Here is a 22,958-nt window from a genome sequence, read left to right on the forward strand (position 1 = left end):
ATGCAATCAGGTTCGGAGAAGGCAATGGCACCCCACTCCAGTAATCTTGCCTGGAAAATCCCATGGACGGAGGAGCCTGGTAGGCTGCAGTCCATGGGGTCGCAAAGAGTTGGAGACGACTGCGCGACTTCACTTTCACTTTTCACTTTCATGCATTGGAGAAGGAAATGGCAACCCACTCCAGTGTTCTTGCCTGGAGAATCCCAGGGATGGGGGATCCTGGTGGGCTGCTGTCTATGGGGTCGCACAGAGTCGGACACGACTGAAGCGACTTAGCAGCAGCAGCAGTAGCAGCATGCAATCAGGTTAGATTAGATGTGAAGCCATTGATAGGAATTACCTTGTACCAGAGGTAAGGGCCCACGGGCTTTGTTTGCTCTGAATGCTGTTTTAAAGGAATTCTGGGTTCTTTTAAATACATGTCAAATATTTTAAAATCAGAAGATTACGCCTTCAGAGTCCCTTTTTCCAATTCCAGTTTGCCCCTAACAATTCCAGTAGAAGCGTGTGGCCTGCAGCCCACTGCTCTTTTCATCCCATCCCTGCTCCCCGCTGCGCCCCCATGAGAGGATTTATAGCTTTTCTGTGGATGGCTCACCCTCTGTGTCCACAGACTTGTCCCTTTGCTGCAATACTCACTCCTTGGCCAGCAGTGGGTCTTAAGACGACATGCTTGGGAGGCAGGGTTGCCAGATAACACAAATTGACCTACAGGATGCCTAGTTAAATTTCAGATAAACAATAAACAATGCAATATTTGGGACATACTTATACTAGAAAGTTATTCAAATGTAACTGGACAGCCTCTGGTTTATTTGGCAGCCCTACTGGAGAAGGGGTGTAGACCTAGGTCCTTCTTAAGATTCCCTGTGTCTACAGGGAATTCCAAGATAGAGATACCCAGATGGGTTTTTTCTCTTTTTCACCGTGCTTTGAGGCATGCAGAATCTTAGTTCCTTGACCAGGAGATTATGGATCAAACCCTCACCCCCTGCAGTGGAAGCTCAGAGACTTAATCATTGGACTGCCAGGGAATTCCCCACTAGATGGAGTTAGAATGGGGAGTGAGGAAGCTGAGTGGGCTTGGCCCTGGTATTGGAGGGTCAAGAAGGGCTCCCTTAGCCCCAGATTCAGGCAGGAGCCCAGTTGTGTGGATCTGAGGATGACACTGTCCTGCTTCTCTTAAAAAATTGTAAGATCTGGGACTTCCTTGGTAGTTCAGAGGCTAAGACTCCATGCTCCCAGTGCAGGGGAGCCAGGGTTCAGTCCCTGGTCAGGGAACTAGATCCCTCATGCTGCAACTAAGTGTTCACATGTCACAACTAAAGATCCCCGCATGCAGCAATGAAGAGTGAAGATTGTGCATGCTGTAACTAAGACCCAGAGCAGCTAAATAATTAAGTAAAAAAAAAAAAAAAATTTTTTTTTTAAGAAAAACTGTAAGATGTTGCAACATATGCTGTTGCCCCATCCACCTCGCCCACCCACAATTTCCCAAGTGCTGCTGCTGATACAGATACCCCACTTGGAGAACCCCTGGGCTCTTACTACTGGTAATAACACCCTCGGGGTGTCTGTTAGTCTAGACACTAACTTCCTGCATAAGTGTCTGCGTGAGACCTGCTTCCTCACTGGATAAAGGTGTTTGAGTGCCCACAGTATTCAAGGGTGTAGAAACTTGCCTGCCTTTTTCTGTCTTGTAGAGTGAATGGAGTCCTGGAGAGGAAGCAAGGGCACAGACACTTATGAGATAGGCAGTCAGTGCCAACTGCTAAGATGTGGTGCAAAGAATAGAAATTGTAGGACCTTGGGAAAGGTGGGGGACCACTACCATTGGGGGTGGCCAGGGAAGGCAATCAAGAAGGAGTGGTTAGGGATTTCCCTGGTGGTCTGTGGTTAAGACTCCATGCTTCCACTCCAGGGGCATGGGTTTGATCTCTGGTCAGGGAACTAAGATCCTACGTGTTTCAGGCAGCCCCAAAAAAAGAACTTAGAACTAAAGAAAAAAATTTTAAGAGAAGAAATGGTTAAACTGAGCCTGTGAGGTGTGGGTGGGGTGTATCTCTTGGGACTGGAGAGTAGGGGGCTGTGAGAATGGCAAAACCACTCTTGCCCGTGTTTCTCTAAACCCTAAGGAGTTATAGGAAGTGCAAAGCTTCCTTAAGTCTTGACCAACTTGAGGAATGGGAGGCCACATCCCTTTGGGAGGATACCCTGATGATATCTCATCTTCTCTAAGAGCAGCCAATTGGGGTATGTGCTGTGTACACACATGCAAAGGAGTGTCTGGGAATGGGCCCTCCTTTCCCTTTCTGTTTTGGGAAACTTTAGGAGCTCTAGAATCAAATACTTTATCTTTGAGATCCAGCTCTACTTTGGGTAAATTCCTGTCAGTCTGGGTATAGGGTTGTTCTTCTGTGGATTGGGTTTTATTACGATATCTATCTCAGAAGTGGTCATGAGGATCAAACGTGCCATTTATATCTGGCATGTTGAGAATCAAGCCCAGCACATGGTCAGAGGTAAGGGTCTTACTTAGCCTTCCTAAGATAAGGATGAGCTCTTACAATTATCAGTCACTATTTTCATCCTCAGCCCCTATCTACGTGGTTGAACAAATCCTTTTCTTCTACGTCTTCAGTGATTTTCCTTCCTCTGTTACTTGCATTGGCAGAAGAGTCTTAACAGGTCCTATATTTCCTTCTTTGCCTGGCATACGATAGGTCCACAAATATTGAATGGCTGAAGCTGAGGACACAGCCTTGAGTGTAGGGAGGCGCTGTCTATCTTTCCTCTTGTTTCCTCCTCTTCCTCCTTCCTCACTCACAGCCCAGCACGACCCTCAATATATGGCCTTGTGTCACCTTTGCGTCGTTTAGGCAGGTTGAGTCACACCTTACTTTTTTTATTGACATATAATTGATTCACAGTATTAGTTTACAGTGATACAATATTGGTTTACAATATAGTGATTCAGTGTTTTTATAGAGTGTACTCCATTTAAAGTTATTGTAAAATATTGGCTATGTTCCCTGTGCTGTACAATATATCCTTGTGGCTTATTTCTTTTATACCTAGTAGTTTGTACCTGTCCATCCTCTAGCCCTGTGTTACCCCTGCCCCTTCCCTCTCCTCACTAGTAACCACCAGTTTATTCTCTATGAGTCTGTTTCTGTTTCGTTATATTCATTAGTTTGTTTTGTAAGTGATAAGGTACAGCATTTGTCTTTATCTGTCTGATTTTACCTAGCATAAATACCCTCCAGATTTATCCTTATTGTTGCAAATGGCAAAATTCCATTCTTTTTATGGCTGAGTAGTGATGAAAGTGAAAGTAGAGAGTGAAAAAGTTGGCTTAAAGCTCAACATTCAGAAAACGAAGATCATGGCACCTGGTCCCATCACTTCATGGGAAATAGATGGGGAAACAGGGGAAACAGTGTCAGACTTTATTTTTTGGGGCTCCAAAATCACTGCAGATGGGTGACTGCAGCCATGAAATTAAAAGACGCTTACTCCTTGGAAGAAAAGTTATGACCAACCTAGATAGCATGTTGAGAAGCAGAGACATTACTTTGCCAACAAAGGTCCATCTAGTCAAGACTATGGTTTTTCCTGTGGTCATGTATGGATGTGAGAGTTGGACTGTGAAGAAAGCTGAGCTCTGAAGAATTGATGCTTTTGAACTGTGGTGTTGGAGAAGACTCTTGAGAGTCCCTTGGACTGCAAGGAGATCCAACCAGTCCATTCTGAAGGAGATCAGCCCTGGGTATTCTTTGGAAGGAATGATGCTAAAGCTGAAACTCCAGTACTTTGGCCATCTCATGTGAAGAGTTGACTCATTGGAAAAGACTCTGATGCTGGGAGGGATTGGGGGCAGGAGGAGAAGGGGACGACAGAAGATGAGATGGCTGGATGGCATCAATGACTCGATGGACGTGAGTCTGAGTGAACTCCGGGAGTTGGTGATGGACAGAGAGGCCAGGCGTGCTGTGATTCATGGGGTCGCAAAGAGTCGGACATGACTGAGCGACTGAACTGAACTGAGTGTTCCAGTGTGTGTGTGTGTGTGTGTGTGTGCACAGCTTCTTTGTCCAGCCATCTGCCTAGGGGCATTTAGGCTGTTTCCATGTCTCAGCTGTTAAATAACGCTGCTATGAACATTGGGGTGCATGGATCTTTTTGAACCCATGAGTCATACCTTATCTTAAATGAAGCTTTCATTCTGAAGGAACAGGGGTCAAATATTCTTCTCTTCAACAGCCCCCCTGGGCCTTGGAGACACCAGTCCCACCCTCTGATTGTGGTCCTGGCTCCCATGTGGTTGGTGACAGATCCCACAAGCTCTTACATCCCGCTGCTGCCTCTTCTCTTCCACCAGGGTCAGGAGCTGACCATCCGCCAGATTTCCCTGCTGGGCTTCCGTGACCTGGTGCTGCTGAAGGTGAAGCTGGAGGACCTGCTGCTGCTAGCGCAGCCCCAGCTGCCCTCGTCCATCGTCCAGATGTTGCTCATCCTGCAGGTGAGGCGCTATGGAGACGTCACTGAGGGATGAGGGAAAGGGCCCCTGTGGCTGGAGCACCCTGGCTCAGTTTGTCTTCTTTAGTGTCATCGGTCACGTTCCAGTTCCTTTGTCCGTTTGCTGTGCGTGCAGCGAGCCCTGTCAAGGTCCCTCTCCTCCCGCAGTCTCCCAGGACACTTGGAGATGCCCCATAAGCGATGGTCCCTTTAACGTGGGGAATTTGGCATCATTCCCTGAGAGCCTCCTGGGACATGTTCTTCTACCCTCTGGGAGTCAGGAAGCCAGAGGCTGGGGGTGTGACGGTGACAAAGGCCGGTCTTTCCCCAGCCCAGGACTGACTCTGGGTGGCAGGGGTGGCAGCTTCTGGATCTAAAGGAAACGTGCAGGTTGTACTGCCCTCGGACCATCCCCACTGCAGGGAAGTTGGGCCCCAGTAGCTAGAACTGCTGTTTTCTCTGCCTGGGTCCGCACTGTCCACAGCATCAAGAGATCTGGGGCTGGTTTTTCCCTGCCTACCTTTCCTACAGAGAAGAGCCATTTCTCTTTCCCAGTGCATTTCCAAAATGGCCCTGAACCAACCCTCCCTCCTCAAAACATACAAGGGGCTCAACCTTTCCTCCCATGGGTCATGAGGTCCTATCCTTAGGCTGTCCAGGAAGAGGCTGAACCAGAGACTTTGACCACCCTAGAGATCTGATTCTCCCTGGCAGGCACAGGCAGGTCTGAGACTGTCCTAGAATGGTCCCTTCTGAGGGGACCTGCCCAATCAAGCCAGTGTGCCCCCTGCCAGTCAGTGCCCCAGGGTCCTCCCCCGCCCCCGTTCCCCCCACCAACAGGATCCCATGCTGGGTTTAATTCTCTTCCCTGATGGCTCAGATGGTAAAGAATCTGCCTGCAATGCAGGAGACCCGGGTTCGATCTCTGGGTTGGGAAGACCCCCTGGAGAAGGGAATGGCTACCAGCTCCAGTATTCGTGCTGGGACAAACCCATGGACAGAGGAGCCTGGCGGGCTACAGTCCATAGGGTAGCAAAGAGTCAGACAAGACCGAGTGACTAACACTTTCACTTTTCATCACCATCTGGAAGTTCTTAATTTTTGAACAAGGGACCCCACATTTTCATCTTGTGCTGAGCCTTGCAAATACATAGCCAGTCCAGCAGCCAAGCCAAGGATAGCTCCTTCCCAGAGGGCTGTGTGCAAGTCAGGTTCTTTGCCCAGGGATTCTGATGCAGCTCAGAATTTCCTTCCCACTTCTTGCCTCTTCTCCTCGCTCTGCATCCCTCTCTTGTTTAGTGCTTAGGAATCGTAGAGCGGAAGAGTCTTGTGGGGAGAAGGCAGATGAGAAATATCAAGGGGTGAAAAAATGAGATAAAAGTGTCCTCAGCTCTGAAACCCAACCGAGGTGGTTTTGGGGCTGAAACTGCTCTACTTTTGAGGCTGTGGGTGGGTCTCTGAGAGCATGAATAAGGCTCCCCTCTCCCTTCTGCCACCTGGAGGATCCCCTCACCCTTGTGGAGAGTCTCGTGTGCCTTCCTAAGTGAAGCCTTTCTTTTCTCAACATGTAATTCTGTAGTTAGTTGTGATAGATACTTATTTTTTTTAACAAAGAAGCTTTTGTAATACCATATTGCCAGTGGTCGGAGAAGGCAATGGCACCCCACTCCAGTACTCTTGCCTGGAAAATCCATGGACGGAGGAGCCTGGTGGGCTGCAGTCCACGGGGTCTCGAAGAGTCGGACACGACTGAGCGACTTCACTTTCACTTTTCACTTTCATGCATTGGAGAAGGAAATGGCAACCCACTGCAGTGTTCTTGCCTGGAGAATCCCAGGGACGGGAGAGCCTGGTGGGCTGCCGTCTATGGGGTCACACAGAGTCAGACACGACTGAAGCGCCTTAGCAGCAGCAGCATTGCCAGTGGTAAAGAACCCACCTGCCAGTGTAGGAGACGTAGGAGACCCGGGTTCGATCCCTGGGTCAGGAAGATCCCCTGGAGAAGGAAATGGCAACCCACTCCAGTTTTCTTGCCCAGAGGATTCTATGGCAGAGGAGCCTGGAGGGCTACAGTCCATGGTTTGCAAAGAGTCGGACACAACTGAGTGACTTAGCACATTACACATATTAGTAGTTCTGAAATTCCACCTGTTTTTACTTTTTTTAATTTTTGTTTCATATTGCAGTACAGTTGATTTATAATGTTGTGTTACTTTCAGATGTACCACGAAGTGATTCAGTTACACGTGTACATGGATCTCTTATCTTTTAGGTCCGTTTCTCATATAGGTTATTACAGGGTATGAGTAAAGTTCCCTGCGCTCTACAGCAGGTCCTTGTGGAGTGTCAAGCGAGGCATCTTGCTGGCCTTTCCCAGTGCTTCTGCTCTTGCTGACGAACATGAAAAACCCTCAGGTCTTCTCCCATGAGCAGCCCCCTCAAGTGCCAGACAACCTCGCTCACGTTTCCTCTGCACCAATTCTGACCCCTTCCCGGTCCTGCAACCACCAAGTCTTCTGCCCCGTAGCCCCCTCCTCAGCCTTCCTTTTCGTTTCGGTAAGCCACCCCTGCCTCCCACTGCCCCCAGCTGCCTCCATCTCAGTGTGATGGAGCTGACAAGATACCACATCAGCCAGTTCCCTTGGAGCTTGCACCCAGGGGTCTCCATCCAACCTGTAGGACGGGCCCCTCCCCCTTCTTGGCCCCAGCTCCTAAACTCCAGTGCAGGGGAGAGTTTTCTCTTTTCAAACGAGAGTGATTTAAAATCTCTTCTGCTTTGAGACTCTGACAGCTGGCCCTTTGGGCTGAGCACAGTGCCCACGAAGCCTTGCTCTCTTGCAAGCCCTCCATACAAACACATGGCGTCCACGCCTTTCCAGCAAGAAATTGAATTCCTTCAGAGTTAGCTGGTTTTCTAGAAAACCTCGATGACTTTCCAGCTCCTTGTAGCTCCGAGGACTCCTGTGCTTTTGAACTGACCCTTCACCTTGGTACTAAATGTGTGTCTGGTCCACAGTGATGCTCCCTTTCTTCTGCTGTTCTGGTCTTTTCCAGATTCTCTCCCGCTTTCTTTTCCAGCCTGTTAACAAGGAGCAGTAAGATGGGCTCAGAGCCAGGCAGCTTGTGTGCCAGGCCTGGGTTTTGGCCCCTTACCAGCTGTATTTTCCTGGGCAAGTTACATAAGCTTTCTGAGTCTTAACTTTCCTTGTGTGTAAAAGGGGGGATGGTGAGGGTTGTTGGCAGGTGCTGTGAAACATAGAAAGTGCTTTATAAAGCTCCTGTGTGCCTGATGTGGAACAGTTATTGTGACAGAGAGGGTGAGCTGGCTGTGATTGGGACCGGTCAGACCTCAGCCCTGGAGCTGGGTTGGGGACAGTCCCACCGTTCCACCAGCCCTGCTTTGGGGTGGGATCCCACCGCAGAGGCCACGATGCTTGCCATGCACAGTTCTGATCACCGCCACCCAGGACCAGTGCCTGGGGCTCCAAGCCTGGGTTTCCTTCATTCAGCCATGAGGATACAGCCTGCTTGGAATGTAGTGGGAGGGTGGCCAGAATCCGCTGGCCATGGTGACTTGGACTGACCTGTCTCTCTTGGGTGTTTATTTCCAGAGTGTTCACGAGCCCACAGGCCCAAGTGAGGGTTATTTGCAGCTGGAGGAGCTGGTGAAGCAGGTGGTTTCTCCTTTCCTTGGCATCAGCGAGGACCGTGGCCTCTCAGGCCCCACGTACACATTGGGTAAGGGGGCCGGCTCTCAAGCTGCCAGGAGCCGCAATGACTGGTACCAGTTATGTTTCCCTGAGCCCTGATGACCTACCAAGCCCTTTGCTTCCCACGTGGGTTGTGCAAACCTCTACATGTTCACTGCTCGTGTTTCCCTCTGGCCTGGTTGTTGCAGTAACCTCCCCGCTTGGCCGATTCCTCCCCAGGAACGGATACTGAACTTCTGTGGTGGTGCTTGTCTGATTCACATCTTTGATCAGTGGCTTTGATCTGTTTTGGTGCCTGCAGTGTTAACTTTCCTGTATCTGATACCAAAAACCATGCCTGACTGCAGCCTACCCCCTCATGACTGGAAAAACCACCAGTGATGAATTTCCTTTTGAAAGTGGCTCAAAACATGAAGCCAGCTTACTGGGTGTGTGGCTGGAGATCCAGCTGCTGGCTGCCCACTGCATTCCTGTAGGTACTGCCAGGGACTTCACATGCAGGACAGGGGCTCCTGGACTGGGGGACAAATCCCACTGAGGCCTCTTTCCAGTGGCTGTAAAGCTAAAATTCAGGCTCTGTACTACTCACCCCGGAGAATCTAGAGATGAAATGAGTCTATTCCTTCTTTCAGTGAGACTATGGTCTAGATGAGGAAATAGCTATAGAATATCATAAAATATATTCCTCAGTTACTCTCTGAAATGGAACCACCCACCCCCCGCAAATGCAGGAACTTTTGGCTTGTGGTTCTAAATTCAGCAGCCAAAATGCTGCCTGGCAATGCAGTGTGTGTGCATACGCAGTCACTAAGTCGCATCTGATTCTTTGTGACTCCATAAACTATAGTCCATTAGGCTTCTCTGTCCCAGCAATGGAGTGGGTTTCCATTTCCTCCTCAAGGGGATCTTCCCAACCCCAGGGATTGAACCTGCATCTCTTGCATCTCCTGCATTGGCAAGCAGATTCTTCACTGCTGTGCCACCTGGGAAGCCCTGGCATAGAGTAGACAGTCAAAAACTATTTGTTAGATGGATGGGTGGTACCCGAGGCTGGGGTGACCAGCACCCACACACAGGTGCAGAGGTGGAAAGGGATTTCCCGAATTTGAAACCTTTTATCCCTTCTTCTTGCTTGAATGGAGACAGAGCTGGGCTTCAAAGAAAAGAGGGGAGGAGCAGCCTCCAGCAGGCTTCCCACCCCTTCCCGGGCCTCCCGACTGCAGAAGAAAGCAAGGCCTGCCACAGTTTTTAGGGCCCCTTCATATTTCTCTGGAGACACCAGTTTAACCACAGTCACCACAAATCTGAGGGTGCTGGCCCCAGTCTTCTGCCTGCCTGGTCCTCCACCCTCCCTCCCTCCTTCCCTCCCTCCTCCCTGATTCCACCCAGGAGCTGGCAAGAGCCGGCTGAAGGAAAACAGTCCCCTGCCCTCCCCGTGAGGAGGGCTGGGCGCCACTTTCCTGCTCTGGTGGGGCCAGCTGGCCCCCAAGTTTGGGGCAGGAGGATACAAGGAGATGTCAGTGTGCCAGCGGGTTAGCCAGGCCATGGCAGGGACCCCACCATCTGCTGGGCCTGGAGCTGGGAACGTGAATGGATTTGGAAGTTTGTTCAGTGAGGACTCGCTCTAAGAGGGGATGCCTTCAACTTTTCAGCTATAATAAGACTCATACATACTTTCATCAAATTGTAATCAAAGGCCTGAGGTTTTATTCTTGTGCCAAGGACAGTTGTTGTCTCTGGGGCGTTGTCACAGTAGAACCCGAGAAGGGAGGAAATGACCTTCTTTTGATTACTTTTTTATTATATTATTATTTCAACAAATGTGTACTAAGAAGACCCTGTCCCTGGCACCTCGTGAACTGCTGCAGGTGATATCTGTGACAAAGTTGACCCACCCCTGCCCTCTGGCACAGGGACCATGACTCATCAGTGTACAAGTGCTCTGAGTGGGGAAGTCCAGGGCCCACGGCAAGAGGACTGGGCAATCAGGGAAGACTCCCTGGAGGAGGTGATCTCTGCAGTGGGACCCGGAGGATGAATACAAGTTAGCTGAGTCAATGGGGAGGGAAGATTGACCAGGCAAAGGGAAGGATCTCTGGGAGGCTTTTGAGGTTATGAGGAGGTGGGTGGGGAGCAAGAGGGTGCAACGTTCAAGGAACCGAGAGAGCTTTAGAGTTGCAGAGTGGCTGACGGCAGGGGAAGCCCCGGGACACAGACCACGTCCTGGGCACTGTGTGGGGTGGGCTGGATACCACGTTCCCACTCACAGGTGAGGCAAATGCAGGTCAAGGTCACCTGGCTGTTGGAGACAGGCTTTCAAAGCCCCTAGCTCTATGCCCTTGGCCAGCTCTTCTTCCACACTCCACCCGCCCCCCACCCACCCTGTCAGCTCCAAGAGGTGACTGATGGTGCTGAGGGACCGCAGAGAAACTGGTCCTTCCTTCTCAGTTGTCAACTGAAAAAAATTACACCCTAAAAACTGAGAATTATGTTTTAGTCAATGGAAAAACTAAGTACTTGAGCATAGAAGACAGCCTCTCAGATAGCTCTGGAGGACTGTTCCAAAGAGGGAAGGAGGAACTAGGGTGTATGGAAGTTTTTGCAACAAAGACCAGGTAGTTGGAATATTGTTATTCCTATGAGAGAATACTGTTAATTAAAGAAAAATAGATATCTCAAGTTTGTGAATTTAGTGCTTTTCTACATGTGGGAAGATGCAAGAGTCTGGGCTCATTGAAGTCATTCCTTTTTTAAAAAACTTTTATATTGGAGTATATTTTATATTGGAGTATATTTTATATTGGAGGATAGCCAATTAATAATGTTGTGATAGTTCCAGGTGGACAGCACAGGGACTCAGCCAAACACATACATGTGTCCATTCTCCCCCAGCCTCCCCTCCCATCCAGGCTGCCACATAACACTGAGCAGAGTTCCTGTGCTGTACAGCAGGACCTTGTTGGTTGTCCATTTTAAATACAGCAGTGTGTACATGTTGACCTCAAAGTCCTTTGATACATACCCTAACGCCTAGGCCTGCTCTCCTATAGCTTTTCTCCATCCTGAATCCCCTGAGGGTGCACAGTCCAGGGTGGCTGCAGTGGCTGCTGGCTCGATGGCCAGGGCATCCTTTGCTTAGTGGTATGGCAGCCGGCATTCTTTGTCCACGCGGTCCTTAGTGCCAGAGGTATCCAGGGCCAGGACGTCATCCCCAACCAACCCCTGGACACCAAAAAGCTAAAATGGCCACCACAGCGCCCTTCCTTATGGAGGACACCCCTTTCTAGATAAAGAGAGGACTCTCTGCGGCTCAGTCTTCCCCTCAGTTGAACAGAGGCTCTTCTCCTGTCTGTGGAAGAGGTAGCTGCCTGTTGTGACAACCGGCCGAGGTAGAAAGAGACAGAGCAGAGGCGGTGGACGTGAGAAATCTCCGGAGGCCTTTCCACGACCTCTCTGGGCCTGACAGGGTGGGAGGGGTGAAGGGCAGCTGGGCCCAGCATCTCAAAACACCTGTCACCTTCCAGGCCCTGAGCAAGCGCTTGGCATGTAGTCATCCTACCAGATTCTGGGGATGCATGCTGTCGTGACCTCAGACTCTGCATTGGTAAGAAACGTCCCCAGGGTCACACAGGGTAGGTGACCAGAGCTGGAGAAGTGGCCTTCTAGGGCTCCCACCTGTACTCACGGGCTCAGGCAGGTTGAGCCGGGGACTCACGGGTGGACCCTCTTCCTGCCCGCCAGGCCCATGGGTCTGAGAGTTAAGCCTCATCCCATGGATGGGCAAGGCTTGCTTCGGAGAGAAAAGATGAGTCCCAGGATGTGATGGAGTGAGCGTGTGTGTGTGTGTGTGTGTCCTTCCCTCCAAAGCTGTCACTTTTCTTAGGCAGAGGGAGTAGTGGGTGAGGAGGAAAATAATGAAATCTTAAAAAAAAAAACCAAAAAACAGGCCAATTTGTCAGATGCCAGGCCCACATTTCTACCTTTCCAGTTTCCCAAGTTTCCAGGCCGCTGCCCTGGCTCAGTTAGCGCTCGTTTCTTCCGCACAAAGGCCCGGGCCTCCCACTCATCTCTCTCCATTGTGGCTCCAGGGGGAGGGTCCTTTGCCCCAAGATACAGTAACTTGTCCTCTTGATCAGTCGGCATTCATGGACTTTCAGGTGCCAGGGCCTAAAGAGAGACGCCCACCGTGAACCTGATGGGCAGGCGTTGTAACACGCCTGATGGGGGCCACTCCGGTGGGGCCTGGCCGAAAGCCTGGGAGATCAAAGGCCTGGGAACTGAGTCCCCAAAAAGAACCGCCTCCTCCGGGCTTTGTTTCTCTCTGGGGGTTTGAAGGGAGCTGCCAGGGCTGGCTTCAGAGCAGGGGGACGAATGCCAGGGCTCCGCGGGTCGCCTGGGGAGTGAGGCAGGAGCAAATACAGGAGGAGGCTGGGAGGGGGGTGCAGGAGGCGTCAGGGTCCAGCCCCTCTTGCTGCTCCTCCGTGGGCCCCCTTGCCAAGGAGGGGCCAGCTTTTAGGCACCAGGTGGGAGACCCACAGCTCAATCAATCCCCTTTGGAGACTTCCTGCTCTGAATGGCAGGGCCCAGCTTTCCCTGATGCAAATAAGAAAAAGAAGGCAAAGAGGACAAGCAGCCACAGTGTGGCGAGCTGACTATCAGCTCCAAGCCTACTCTGCAGTTTAAAGGCCTCCCAAGGGGCCCCTGTGGTCTCTTCTCTGGGAGGCGGCTCTGAACGTTGGGGGGAGCTTTGCAAGCACACATGGCCTGCCCAGGGGACTCACACAGCCCAGCCGCCCCTGTGGTCTCTGCTGTGTCCACACCCAGGCTTGGGAGCCAGAACATTGTGCCCAGAAGGCAGGAGGAGGAGCTGGCGGCCTCCGGGTCAGCAGCAGGGAACTGTCCTAAGAGAGGCGGGGCTGGCTGCAGAGGGAGCAGGGCTGTGGAAACCACCAGGGTGGGCTTCAGCTGTGTGCCCTGGAGTAAGTTACTTAACGTCTCTGAGCTGTGGAGGGCCGAACACAGAGGAGGAAGAGGCTGCCCTGTCGCTGGGCAGGGGCCCGGCAGAGCTACCAACAGCTGTATTACAGGCCCAATAGGATGGTCTGGGGCCTGTGGAATCACCCCAGATGAGGAGGTGTGTGTGCCTCCCCTTTCCTTCTACGGACCCCAAACCACATCCCAGACCTTACCATGCTGTGTTAGTCACGGCCTGATTATTTGTCCGTCTCCCCCTTAGACTTATTGCATGTGGCTCCCCTGTTGGCTAGGCATGGCGTAGACCTCTCCTCTGAGGGAGGGAATGAATGAACGGACAGCCATGCAGTCTGTCTGACCCTCAGAGGACTAGGCCCATCTGAGAAGCCCCCTCTTCATAACTCCTCCTCCTCTGATTCCCCAGCCTGCTCTCATTTGTACCCCTGCCCTGACATTGGTTGCCCTGATATTGGTCAACATTGTGTTGACCTGGTTTTAACACAAATGTGTGTGCTGGCTTCCAGAAAGTCAGGAGCAAGGGCTGTGCTATCCGCCCTGGGCTTGAATCCCAGTTTCATCACTAACCATGACTGTAAAATGACTTAGCATGTCAACCTCAGGTTCCTTTTCTGCAAAGCAGTCAGGAGATCGTGTCAGTGAAGCCTCTTCTGTTTGGATAGAGTGCATAGTAGATGCTGAACTAATGACTGCTTCTAAAACTTCCCCCACCCACCCCTCACCACTGTGCTCCAGCCCCTGTGTGAGGCCTCATATCAGATTTATGCTCCTCTTTGCTCTCCGCAGCAAACACAACATTTTGCACAAAGCTCAAGACGTTTGTTGAAACGTTTGTTGAAAGGGGGGCATCATGGGGACCCCCTCCTCCAGGCTGGCCACCCCCCCTCTGGCTCCATCTCTCCGCAAAAGCCCAAGTAGAACCCTCCAGAACCTTTAGGCTGCTAGACTAACAGTGTGAGAGAGACGGACGATGTCCAGGCACCCATCTGAGACAGCTTGCTAGCTCATTCTGCCAGGTTGGGAACGATGGAAACCACCCAAGGAATTCTTTCCTCCAGAGATGCTGTGTGTCTACCATGCACGTCTCTCCCCCAGACCTCATCCCGCATCCTAAGCCTGGGCTTTTTTCCAGATTTCTCCTCTTTCTTGATCTGCAGGTAGTAAGCACTCACTGTCCAGTCCAGTTTCCTCCTAGGCTGGTTGTAGGGCCGCCACCACCTGGGTTTTCCAATTGCCAACCTTGAGTGTTTGCTTTTAACAGCAGCAGGAGAGAAGATGAATTGTTTTCAAGGGCACTTTTTTTAAAGGATGGTTCTTTAATGGGGTCCCTGCTTCTTTGAACTCTTCCGGTGCTTCTGTTTTACAGTTATCGATTTTTGCGATCATAAAAGTAATACATGGTTATTGTAAAAATGTGGGAACATTTTAGAAATGTGAGACTTGGCGCGTGCAAGCACCCACGCTTCAGAGAGGACCTCTGCCGACGTCTGGCATAGATTCTTCTGTCCTGTTGGCTCCTTGGCGTTTTATCCCCTATATCATTTTTCCCCCAAAGAAGGGCGTGAGGACCCAGCCTCTTGTCTGGCATTGCTGCAGGCAGTGTTTGCTGCTGCCTGAGTTCAGAGAGTGGGCTGGTTCAAGGGCAGTGATGGAGGCCGGAGACGCAGCAGTGTGTATTAGGGATGTCTGGGCACTGCCATTTAGGACTTCAGAGGATTGGCTTGAGCCTCAGTCTTCCTCATCTGAACAATGGGGATGATGAGAGATGTCCTAGTGTTTTAGAGGGAGATTGGGACTCAACAGTAAGATGATGGATGGGAAGACACTCAGTAAGTTCTAAATTCTACGTATTATTACCTGATTCTGAGAAATAATTGCTGTTGCCATCAAATAGCTCCTGGGGGCTCCAAGTGAGTAGTCATGGTGACTTAGTCCTAAGGGTTAGGATTTTATTCTCTTGTCATTGTATATACATATTTGTGTATGTGCATATAGTCACACACGTGTGTGTGTACACATATATGCATATGAAAAGTGAAAGTCGCTCAGTTGTGTCCGACTCTTTGTGACCCCATGGACTATACAGTCCATGGAATTCTCCAGGCCAGAATGCTGGAGTGGGTAGCCTTTCCCTTCTCCAGGGGTCTTCTCAACCCAGGAATCAAACCCAGGTCTCCTACACTGCAGGCGGATTCTTTACCAGCTGAGCCACAAGGGAAGCCCTTATATGCATATGCATATGTGCATGTATGGATATATAAGACCATCCAGTGATGGGACCTGCTGAGAACTTTGCAGATGAACACGGCACCCTCACTACAATGCCCATCAAGGCGCATGAGCTTTGAAGGTGATGACTGCATGTTTCAGGGCCTCCAGATCCATGGGAAAACCCAACAGTAAACTAGAGCAGCATGGGCTGAGTGTCCCAAGGCCAGTCTGTGACTGGCGAGTGCCGTCTTCTCTCCCTTTAGAGCTCAGGTCTCCCCCTCCACCCTTTGTTATCCTGTCAGGGGTGGAGGGAGCACCAGCGAGGTCAGGACTTCCTCATTTATCCCCTTGGAATCCCCTGCTGAGAGAGGCATGTGTTAGGAGTCTTCCAGGTCTTAGGAATGGGGGGAGTTGGGGAAAGCAGTGACAGGTGCCGATGGGTTGGGAGGTTGGAAGGCTGGGGGTGTGTGCACTGGCTGGAAGAGGGCAGAAGGAAAAAAGAGGCTTTGACCAGACCCCACCGCTCCTCAGCCCTCCATCCTCACCTCCTCAGCCCTCCATCCTCACCTCCTCTGCCTCGCTGGGGTCTTTCATCCAATTCATGCTGCTAACATGGTGCCTCAGTGGAATAGGAGGCTGGTGCCTACAGAGGAGGCTTTCCTGGGGCCTTGGGGATGCAAGCTTGCCCTGGGCCCTGCCCCGGCCACACTGGAGGTCTCAGGACTGGCATGGTCCTTGTAAAGGTGGGAGAGGAGAGACCTTCACAACTGGGTGTTATTTGTACACAGGCTTCCTCCTTCCGACTCTTCTCCCTGGATTCGAACCTCATGTACTTGGCTTGTCCTTCCCTCGGGATGCTTAGTCAACTATCGCTATATATGCTTTGTGTGGACAGCGAGCACAAGTGAGTCTGGAGTGAGACAGCCCTTGTTTTGCATCCCAGCTCTTCTATGTTCTAGCTGTGTGAGCGTAGGCCAATTCCTATCTCTTTGATGCTCATATTATCTCCCACTTTAACTATGAAAAATGATCATAACTTAGGTTCAATTTTTAGGAGGATTCAAAAAATGAACACATGTCAAGGTTGAGCATAGTTTCCAAAATGGAAGAATTTGAGAAGCAGCAGTTTTTAAAATAATTCATGTCCACTGCTCTCTGCTGCCTCCATGGGCCATGTACGGAGCCTCATCTCCTCTTTGGTGCTGTGAAAGGCTGGTTGAAGCCAGAATATCGACTTGAACAGAACTCAGGCCTCAGATCATCAAGCTGCTGGGACTGTTGGTGGTTCTGGTCCATGATGATCCAGAGGATCTGCCACTGCCTTTGCTTTGATAGCCAAGGTCCCCCCAGTTAGCTATTCCTCTGAACTTGAGCTTATGAGGCCTTTTCCACTTCCTCTGTTGACACTGCAGGGGGCTCATCATGCTGAATGGAGCCCAGAGCATCTCTGGGCAACTGGTCCAGCCGGTGCTCAGGTCTTCGGACAAGACTGGTTAGAAGGGAATTGAGGGCAAATCCAAGGAAGCTGAGGCAGCAGCTGCAAATGTGAGGGGACTCCCTTGGAGCTCCTTCATCTGTCATGGAACATCCATTGGTACTCCTACTATGGGAGGGTATGTTGGCCATAGGCAGGATCAGGCATGAACAAAGTGAAGTTACAAGAGAAACATAGATGTAGCCAAGTTCCTTCCTTGTGCTTCAGGGCTTCATCTAAAGCCGTCCCTGAAGGTGGAGCTGCCACCTCCCTCTTCTGCCAAATTCTTTAGGAGTTTTTGACACCTACCACCCCGACCCAATCACAGCCTTTGCTGGTCTTTCTCTTGCAGCCAGGCGCCACTCCAGGGTCCGGCCCAAGGTCACGCTCCTGAACTACGCCTCCCCAATAACCCCCGTCAGCCGGCCCCTGAACGAGATGGCCCTGACCCCGCTGACGGAGCAAGAGGGGGAGGCCTACCTAGAGAAGTGTGGCAGCGTCCGGCGACACACAGTGGCCAATGCCCACTCGGACATCCAGCTGCTGGCCATGGCCACCATGATGCACTCGGGCTTAGGGGAGGAGTCTGGTGGCGAGGACAAGTGCCTGCTGCTGCAGCCCAGCTTCCCACCGCCCCACCGGCAGTGCTCCAGCGAGCCCAACATCACCGACGGTCCCGACGAGCCAGAGCAGGGGGCCACGGGCAGCCAGGAGGACTCGGAGCTGAACTGTGCTTCCCTGAGCTGAACCCCCATCTCCCAGGACTCCCAGCTGCTGCCTGGCAACCAGGATGAGGGCAGCTGCATCCCCAAGGATCACTGAGGGGAGCACTTCCTCTGGGCAATGCCACCTTCTGCCTTTTTGGATACAGGCTAGTCTGAGTGCCCTAGGGGACATTTGTCATAAGCCTCTCCATTTTCAGGACGGTGAGCACCTTTTTGCAGCCACACAGATCTAACTGCCCAATGTCTGCCCTCTTGCCTGCTTGACTCAACCCAGATCTTCCTCACTGGGCTTTTATTTTCAGATAATGGACTGTCCGGTCCTCCTGACTGTATATCACAGCGCCCCTGGCGTTCCTATAGCTGGAGGTCATCCAAACCACATACAAAGCCAGCAAGGCTGTGTTGGCATGTGGAGTTCCCCTTGAGTCTTCGTGATACAGAGGCTGGTGGGTGAAAAGAGGCAGTAGAGAGAGGTACCTCTTGACTCTCTCGTGTGGAGTAAAAGTAGACTGCAGCCCCTCCCAAGCCTGACCAGGAATGCATCTTCCATTTCAGTTTCAGAATTACTGGCCAACGAGGGTTCTTCCTCACCTATACCCAGACCCTTTATGCTGTCTTTGGCTTTTGGCCCAGGAGGGCCACACGGCTAGAGGAACCCCATCTTTAATTAAGCTTCAGCGTTCCCTTTCCAAGGCTTTCTCCCCAACTCAAGGAACTAACCTTCCCGGTGGAATAGCTGGTGCCTTCCTCTTTCATTTCAGAAACTGACCCCTTTGCTGTCATGGGGGAGGGGCCAGCTGATACCAACCAACTAATCTGTTCCTGGATTTGACTTGAATTTTTTTTTAATGTACATCATTTCAAAAATAAAATCGCTTGCAAATATTTGCATGTAGATCTTGCACTGCTCATTTCCCATGGAGGTGGGTCTTCACACAGAAAAATAGCAAACCCCCTAAGAAAGGAGGTTAGGAGTGGTTCAGGGTGAAAGCAATCCATGGTAGGTGGGGCCCCGAGGTACAGAGCTCTGGAAGCAGCTGGATTTGAGTCTGGTAAGCCCTGTGTTTGTGAGTGTCATGGTTTATAGGAAAAGTTGTATTGAGATGAGGAGACTCGGCATGCCTCGGGAGCAGAGGGGTCTAGCAAATGAGATGTCTCAGTGCTTTATAGTGGGGGGAGCCAGGGCTGATGTGGGCAAGACCTTTTGGAGACATGTTCATTCCCTATGATTAAAGCAGTGCCTAGAAGTGCCTGGAATGTCTAACCTTTGGGGTCTGGAAATGTTCTTTGGATCAGCAGGCTTTGGTACTATTTATGTATAAAAGGTGAAAGTGTTAGTCACTCAGTTGTGTCCGACTCTTGGCAACCCCATGGACTGTAGCCCACCAGGCTCCTCTGACAATGGAATTCTCCAGGCAAAAATACTAGAGTGGGTTGCCGTTCCCTTCTCCAGGGGATCTACCCAACCCAGGGGTTGAACCTAGGTCTCTGGCATTGCAAGTAGACTCTTTACCATCTGAATCATATAATATCTTCTCAACACTGCTTCCTCCATACAGGTCTGGACTTTTTATATCCTTTCACTCCACTGTTCTTTTTGTATTTGTCTGCTGGCCCCCTGATAACAACTCCAGAAAAAAAAAAAAAAAAGAAGGCCCTGAACACTTCTGGCACCTTCTAGGTATCCTGTTAGTCTTTGGAAACTTTGTTTATGAAATGTCAGAGCTGTGAGCCAGCTTGGCTTCCAGTACAGCTGGAGAGAGGATGAGGACAGTCTAAGCTGCCAACAGAGGAAGAGACCTTCTAAACTCATCTCATCCTTGACGGTATTTCCCTTCTGGGTGAAGATTGAAATATGACCAGAGTAGTGCTTTTGATGGCTTCTGATTTGGAAATTTTGTTTAAGAAGTTGTTTCGTTTATATCCTTTTAAGAGAGTGATGGAAGAAAAAATACGCAAAGGAGACCTTCTGAGAATTTCAAACAAAAAATAATCTGTGGATGTGTTGGCTAAAGTCCACGCATTCACCAACATGCATTAGCAAATGGAATATCAGTAGGTAACATGTGATGATTTCTTTAACCAATGGCTTCTGTCCTTATTGGCACACTTAGCACTTGGGACTAGTATTTACTGATCCCAGCAAAGTCATTAATCATGGTTGGGTTTGCTTTTTTAGTTTACAACATGAATGATATATATGTTTTTAAATGCTTTTTCCATATACTAAATGCCCCTGATGAGGACAGCAGTCATCAGTTAAATGTGTAAGCCCTTAGGTTAAGAATGAGAGCGTCAGTATAGACCCAGTGTACTTAACTGCTAATGAATGTTAGCTAGTTCACAACTGTAACTTTGATGTACATACCTGATATTTGTACAGTAAATACTTCACACTGTACATAGAAAAACTGTTGATGTTTATGAGCATTCAGGCTATCAGAGCTACTGCAAGAGCAACAGCTGTAGTGCTTTTAACCACTTTTTCTCCCCTTCATGAGATGAAGATTCGTTTTCATTATTTAAGCTAGGATCTTTCTGTGCCTGAGGTTTAATGACAGGAAACGATCACGACTCTTAAACTCCGAGTGAGCTCATAAACCAAAAGCCTTTCATGCTGTCTGTTTCCAAAACAGATTCAATAAACATCATTTTGTACATTACTCTGTTCCCGGGCTGTGTGTCTTGATTGAATTTGCAAGCGTGTCCATTTGCAAATTCTGAGTCTGAGAGCGTCCGTTAGACCTCTGCATCCTGTCTGCACACTCCCGGTGTGAGGAACCCGCCTTCCCGGCTTCTAGGTCCCTTTTCCTGTTGCCTCCACCCCTGGGTTAGGCAGCAGCCTGACCTCAGCCAGTCTCCCCTGGGCTTTGCTTGCCATCCTCATCTGGATTGGCAAGTCATTTCCTGGAGGAACAGCCTGTCTGCGGAGGAGCTTGGAAAACACCGAACAGAGTCTGCAAAGGCAAGGTCTCTTCTGAAGCCAGCCTGGTCTCTTTCCTGAGTGTTTGACCCGGAGGGAGCCTTTGTAAGAGCCTTCAGAGAGGTGTATCCTGAACTGATTGAAAACCCTGGAGGAGGTCAAGGAGAACAGTCACACTTTTCACTGAGCCTTCAGAGACTGGCACAGTGAACTAGGAATGCCGAGAGGTCTGCCTCGGTAGATTTCATGTCACTGGTGCACTACCTGTATTCACTCATCCAGCCACTCATCTTCCTACCAAATATTTGTGGAACTGCCACTGCATTGTAGGCACTTGTGGGTGTTGGGCATGTGGTGATGGGACAGAAAACCTGTGTGCCTGCATCTCTTGGGGCTTACCATCCAATGGGGGAAGGCGGGCAGTCAGGTGAACACAGGTATTTCAAGTAATGAACAACACTGAATGAAACAGAATGGCAAAACCCAGTGACTAGTGGGTAATGTGTGAGTGACCCCAGACCAGGTGGCTAGAGAAGGTCGCTCTAAATTTGGGATCAGCCTTAAAATCTGATTTTGTTCCCGCTCAATGCCATAAGAAATTACCACAAATGAGTGCTCGCTGGGCTTACCTGGTGGTCCAGTGGTTAAGAATCCACCTGGCAATGCAGGGGACCCGGTTCGATTCCTGGTCCAGGAAGATCCCACGTGCTGTGGGCCAACTGTCTGTTCCACAGCTACTGATCCCGTGCGCCTAGAACCTGTGCTTGGAAACCAGAGAAGCCACTGTAATGAGAGGCCCACACACCGCAACAAAGGGGAGCCCCTGCTCACCACAACCAGAGAAAGACCGAGCACAGCCCAAAAAAAGGCAGCGTGCATTTGTGATCTCACATTCTGTAGGCTGGAAGGCTGACCTGGGTCTCACTGGGCTAGAGATCTAGGTGTTGGCGGGGCTGCGTTCCTCTCTGGAGGCTCCGAGGGGAGAACCCATTTCCTCACCTTTGCCAGCTTCCAGAGGCCGCCCATATTCCTTGGCTTGCAGCCTCTTCATCTTCAACACTAAACTCGCAACCATGGGTTGAGTCCCCCTCACGCTGCATCACCCCAGCCTCCATTCTGCCTCCCTTGTCCACTCTTTAGACCCTTGTGATTCCACTGGGCCCACTGGGATAATCTTTATGTCAAGATTTCCATGGGCCTCTGATTACCACTGCCTCTGCTGCCCCCTCTACTGATGTCTCAGGGAGGAAAGGCCAGCCTCGTGGTGTGCTGGGGACACTGAGAAGACTGAGCTGCAGTCAGCAGGTGGGTACCAGTCTCAGTGTCCAGGGAGACCAGTCTGCCTGGCCTGGGGGCCTTTAAACTTGATGTCCACTCAAAGCTGCTTCTCTTGCTCTTCTTGAACTGTTTCTAGAAAACCTCATAGGGTAGGGAGCAGGGGTTGGGGGAACCTGGACAATGGATTCCTTATGTAGAAAAGATTTCAATTTTTGTGTTGTTTTATTTATTATTTATTTTTGGCTGTGTTGGGTCTTTGTTGCTGTTCAAGGACTTTCTCTAGTTGCAGAAAGTGGGGGCTCCTCTCTATTTGCGGTGTGCAGACTTCTCGTTATGGTGGCTTCTCGTTGAGGCACAGGCTCTAGGACGAGCGGGTCTCAGTAGTTGTGGTGCACAGGCTTAGTTGCCACATGGCGTGTGGGATCTTCCCGGACAAGGGACTGAACCCATGTCCCCTGCATCAGCAAGCGGATTCTCAACCACTGGACCACCAGAGAAACCCCTCAATGTTTTTTTTAATCTTTAAATATTAATAGGTTTAAATGTGGCTTTAAAAATAATATTTAATAAGTATAATCATTAGTAATCATTTAATAAATAGTACAATTAATAATTTTGTCTTTAGAATCAATATTCAATTTAAGACGCAAGTTAAAGTTTTGGGGGGCTTTTGAGTTCAGCTTACACATTTTATTGTTCTTTACATAAGTCTAATAGATTGTAGCAATAACTTTGGAGGAGCCTTTGAATAATGCTTGGTCCTATTTACAACCTTAGCTCAGCACTTCAAATGCTTTAAATGCATTTATAAATTTAATATATTTATTTCTTTTTAAAGTACTTCAGTATTTCTGACAGCATGCAAAATCTTCCCCAATCCTAAATTCTTATAGAAACTAATACATTTAAGCTTATAAATAAGGGAAACTTTAAATGTTTTTATACTCTACTTAAACTTAGATGTCACTATTTAAAAATTGCAAGTCTAAATTAATTACTCAATTATGCATTTTAAAGTGGAGTTATAAAAGTGACATTCTAATGGGACTTACTGTCTTAAATATCACGTCTGAAATATCAAATAATGCACTTTGCCTTCCTAACGTAAAAATATTAGAGCTATAGTT

At 49.8% G+C, this 22,958-nt stretch overlaps 1 protein-coding gene across 8 annotated transcripts in view; it reads left to right on the forward strand.

Moving 5' to 3' along the window:
* PRR5L (proline rich 5 like) overlaps positions 1-18,515 on the forward strand; it is a 157,933-nt gene extending 139,418 nt beyond the window's left edge. For 7 of the 8 annotated variants that reach the window (XM_086341162.1, XM_086341159.1, XM_086341158.1 and 4 more), the window contains 3 exons: positions 4,382-4,522; positions 8,130-8,256; positions 17,258-18,515. In XM_086341162.1, coding sequence (XP_086197288.1) covers positions 4,382-4,522; positions 8,130-8,256; positions 17,258-17,652 — 663 coding nt within the window. In that variant the 3' untranslated portion in view covers positions 17,653-18,515. Of the gene's footprint in view, positions 1-4,381; positions 4,523-8,129; positions 8,257-16,219; positions 16,336-17,257 lie in introns of all 8 variants that reach the window. The other variant, XM_086341163.1, reaches the window with a different exon arrangement.
* The last annotated feature ends 4,443 nt before the right edge of the window (positions 18,516-22,958 follow it).

This window comes from Bos grunniens, chromosome 15 (genome assembly GCF_055505025.1).
Source record: "Bos grunniens cultivar Pamir isolate PY7600 chromosome 15, Bosgru_T2T1.0, whole genome shotgun sequence".
Taxonomy (NCBI): domain Eukaryota; kingdom Metazoa; phylum Chordata; class Mammalia; order Artiodactyla; family Bovidae; genus Bos; species Bos grunniens.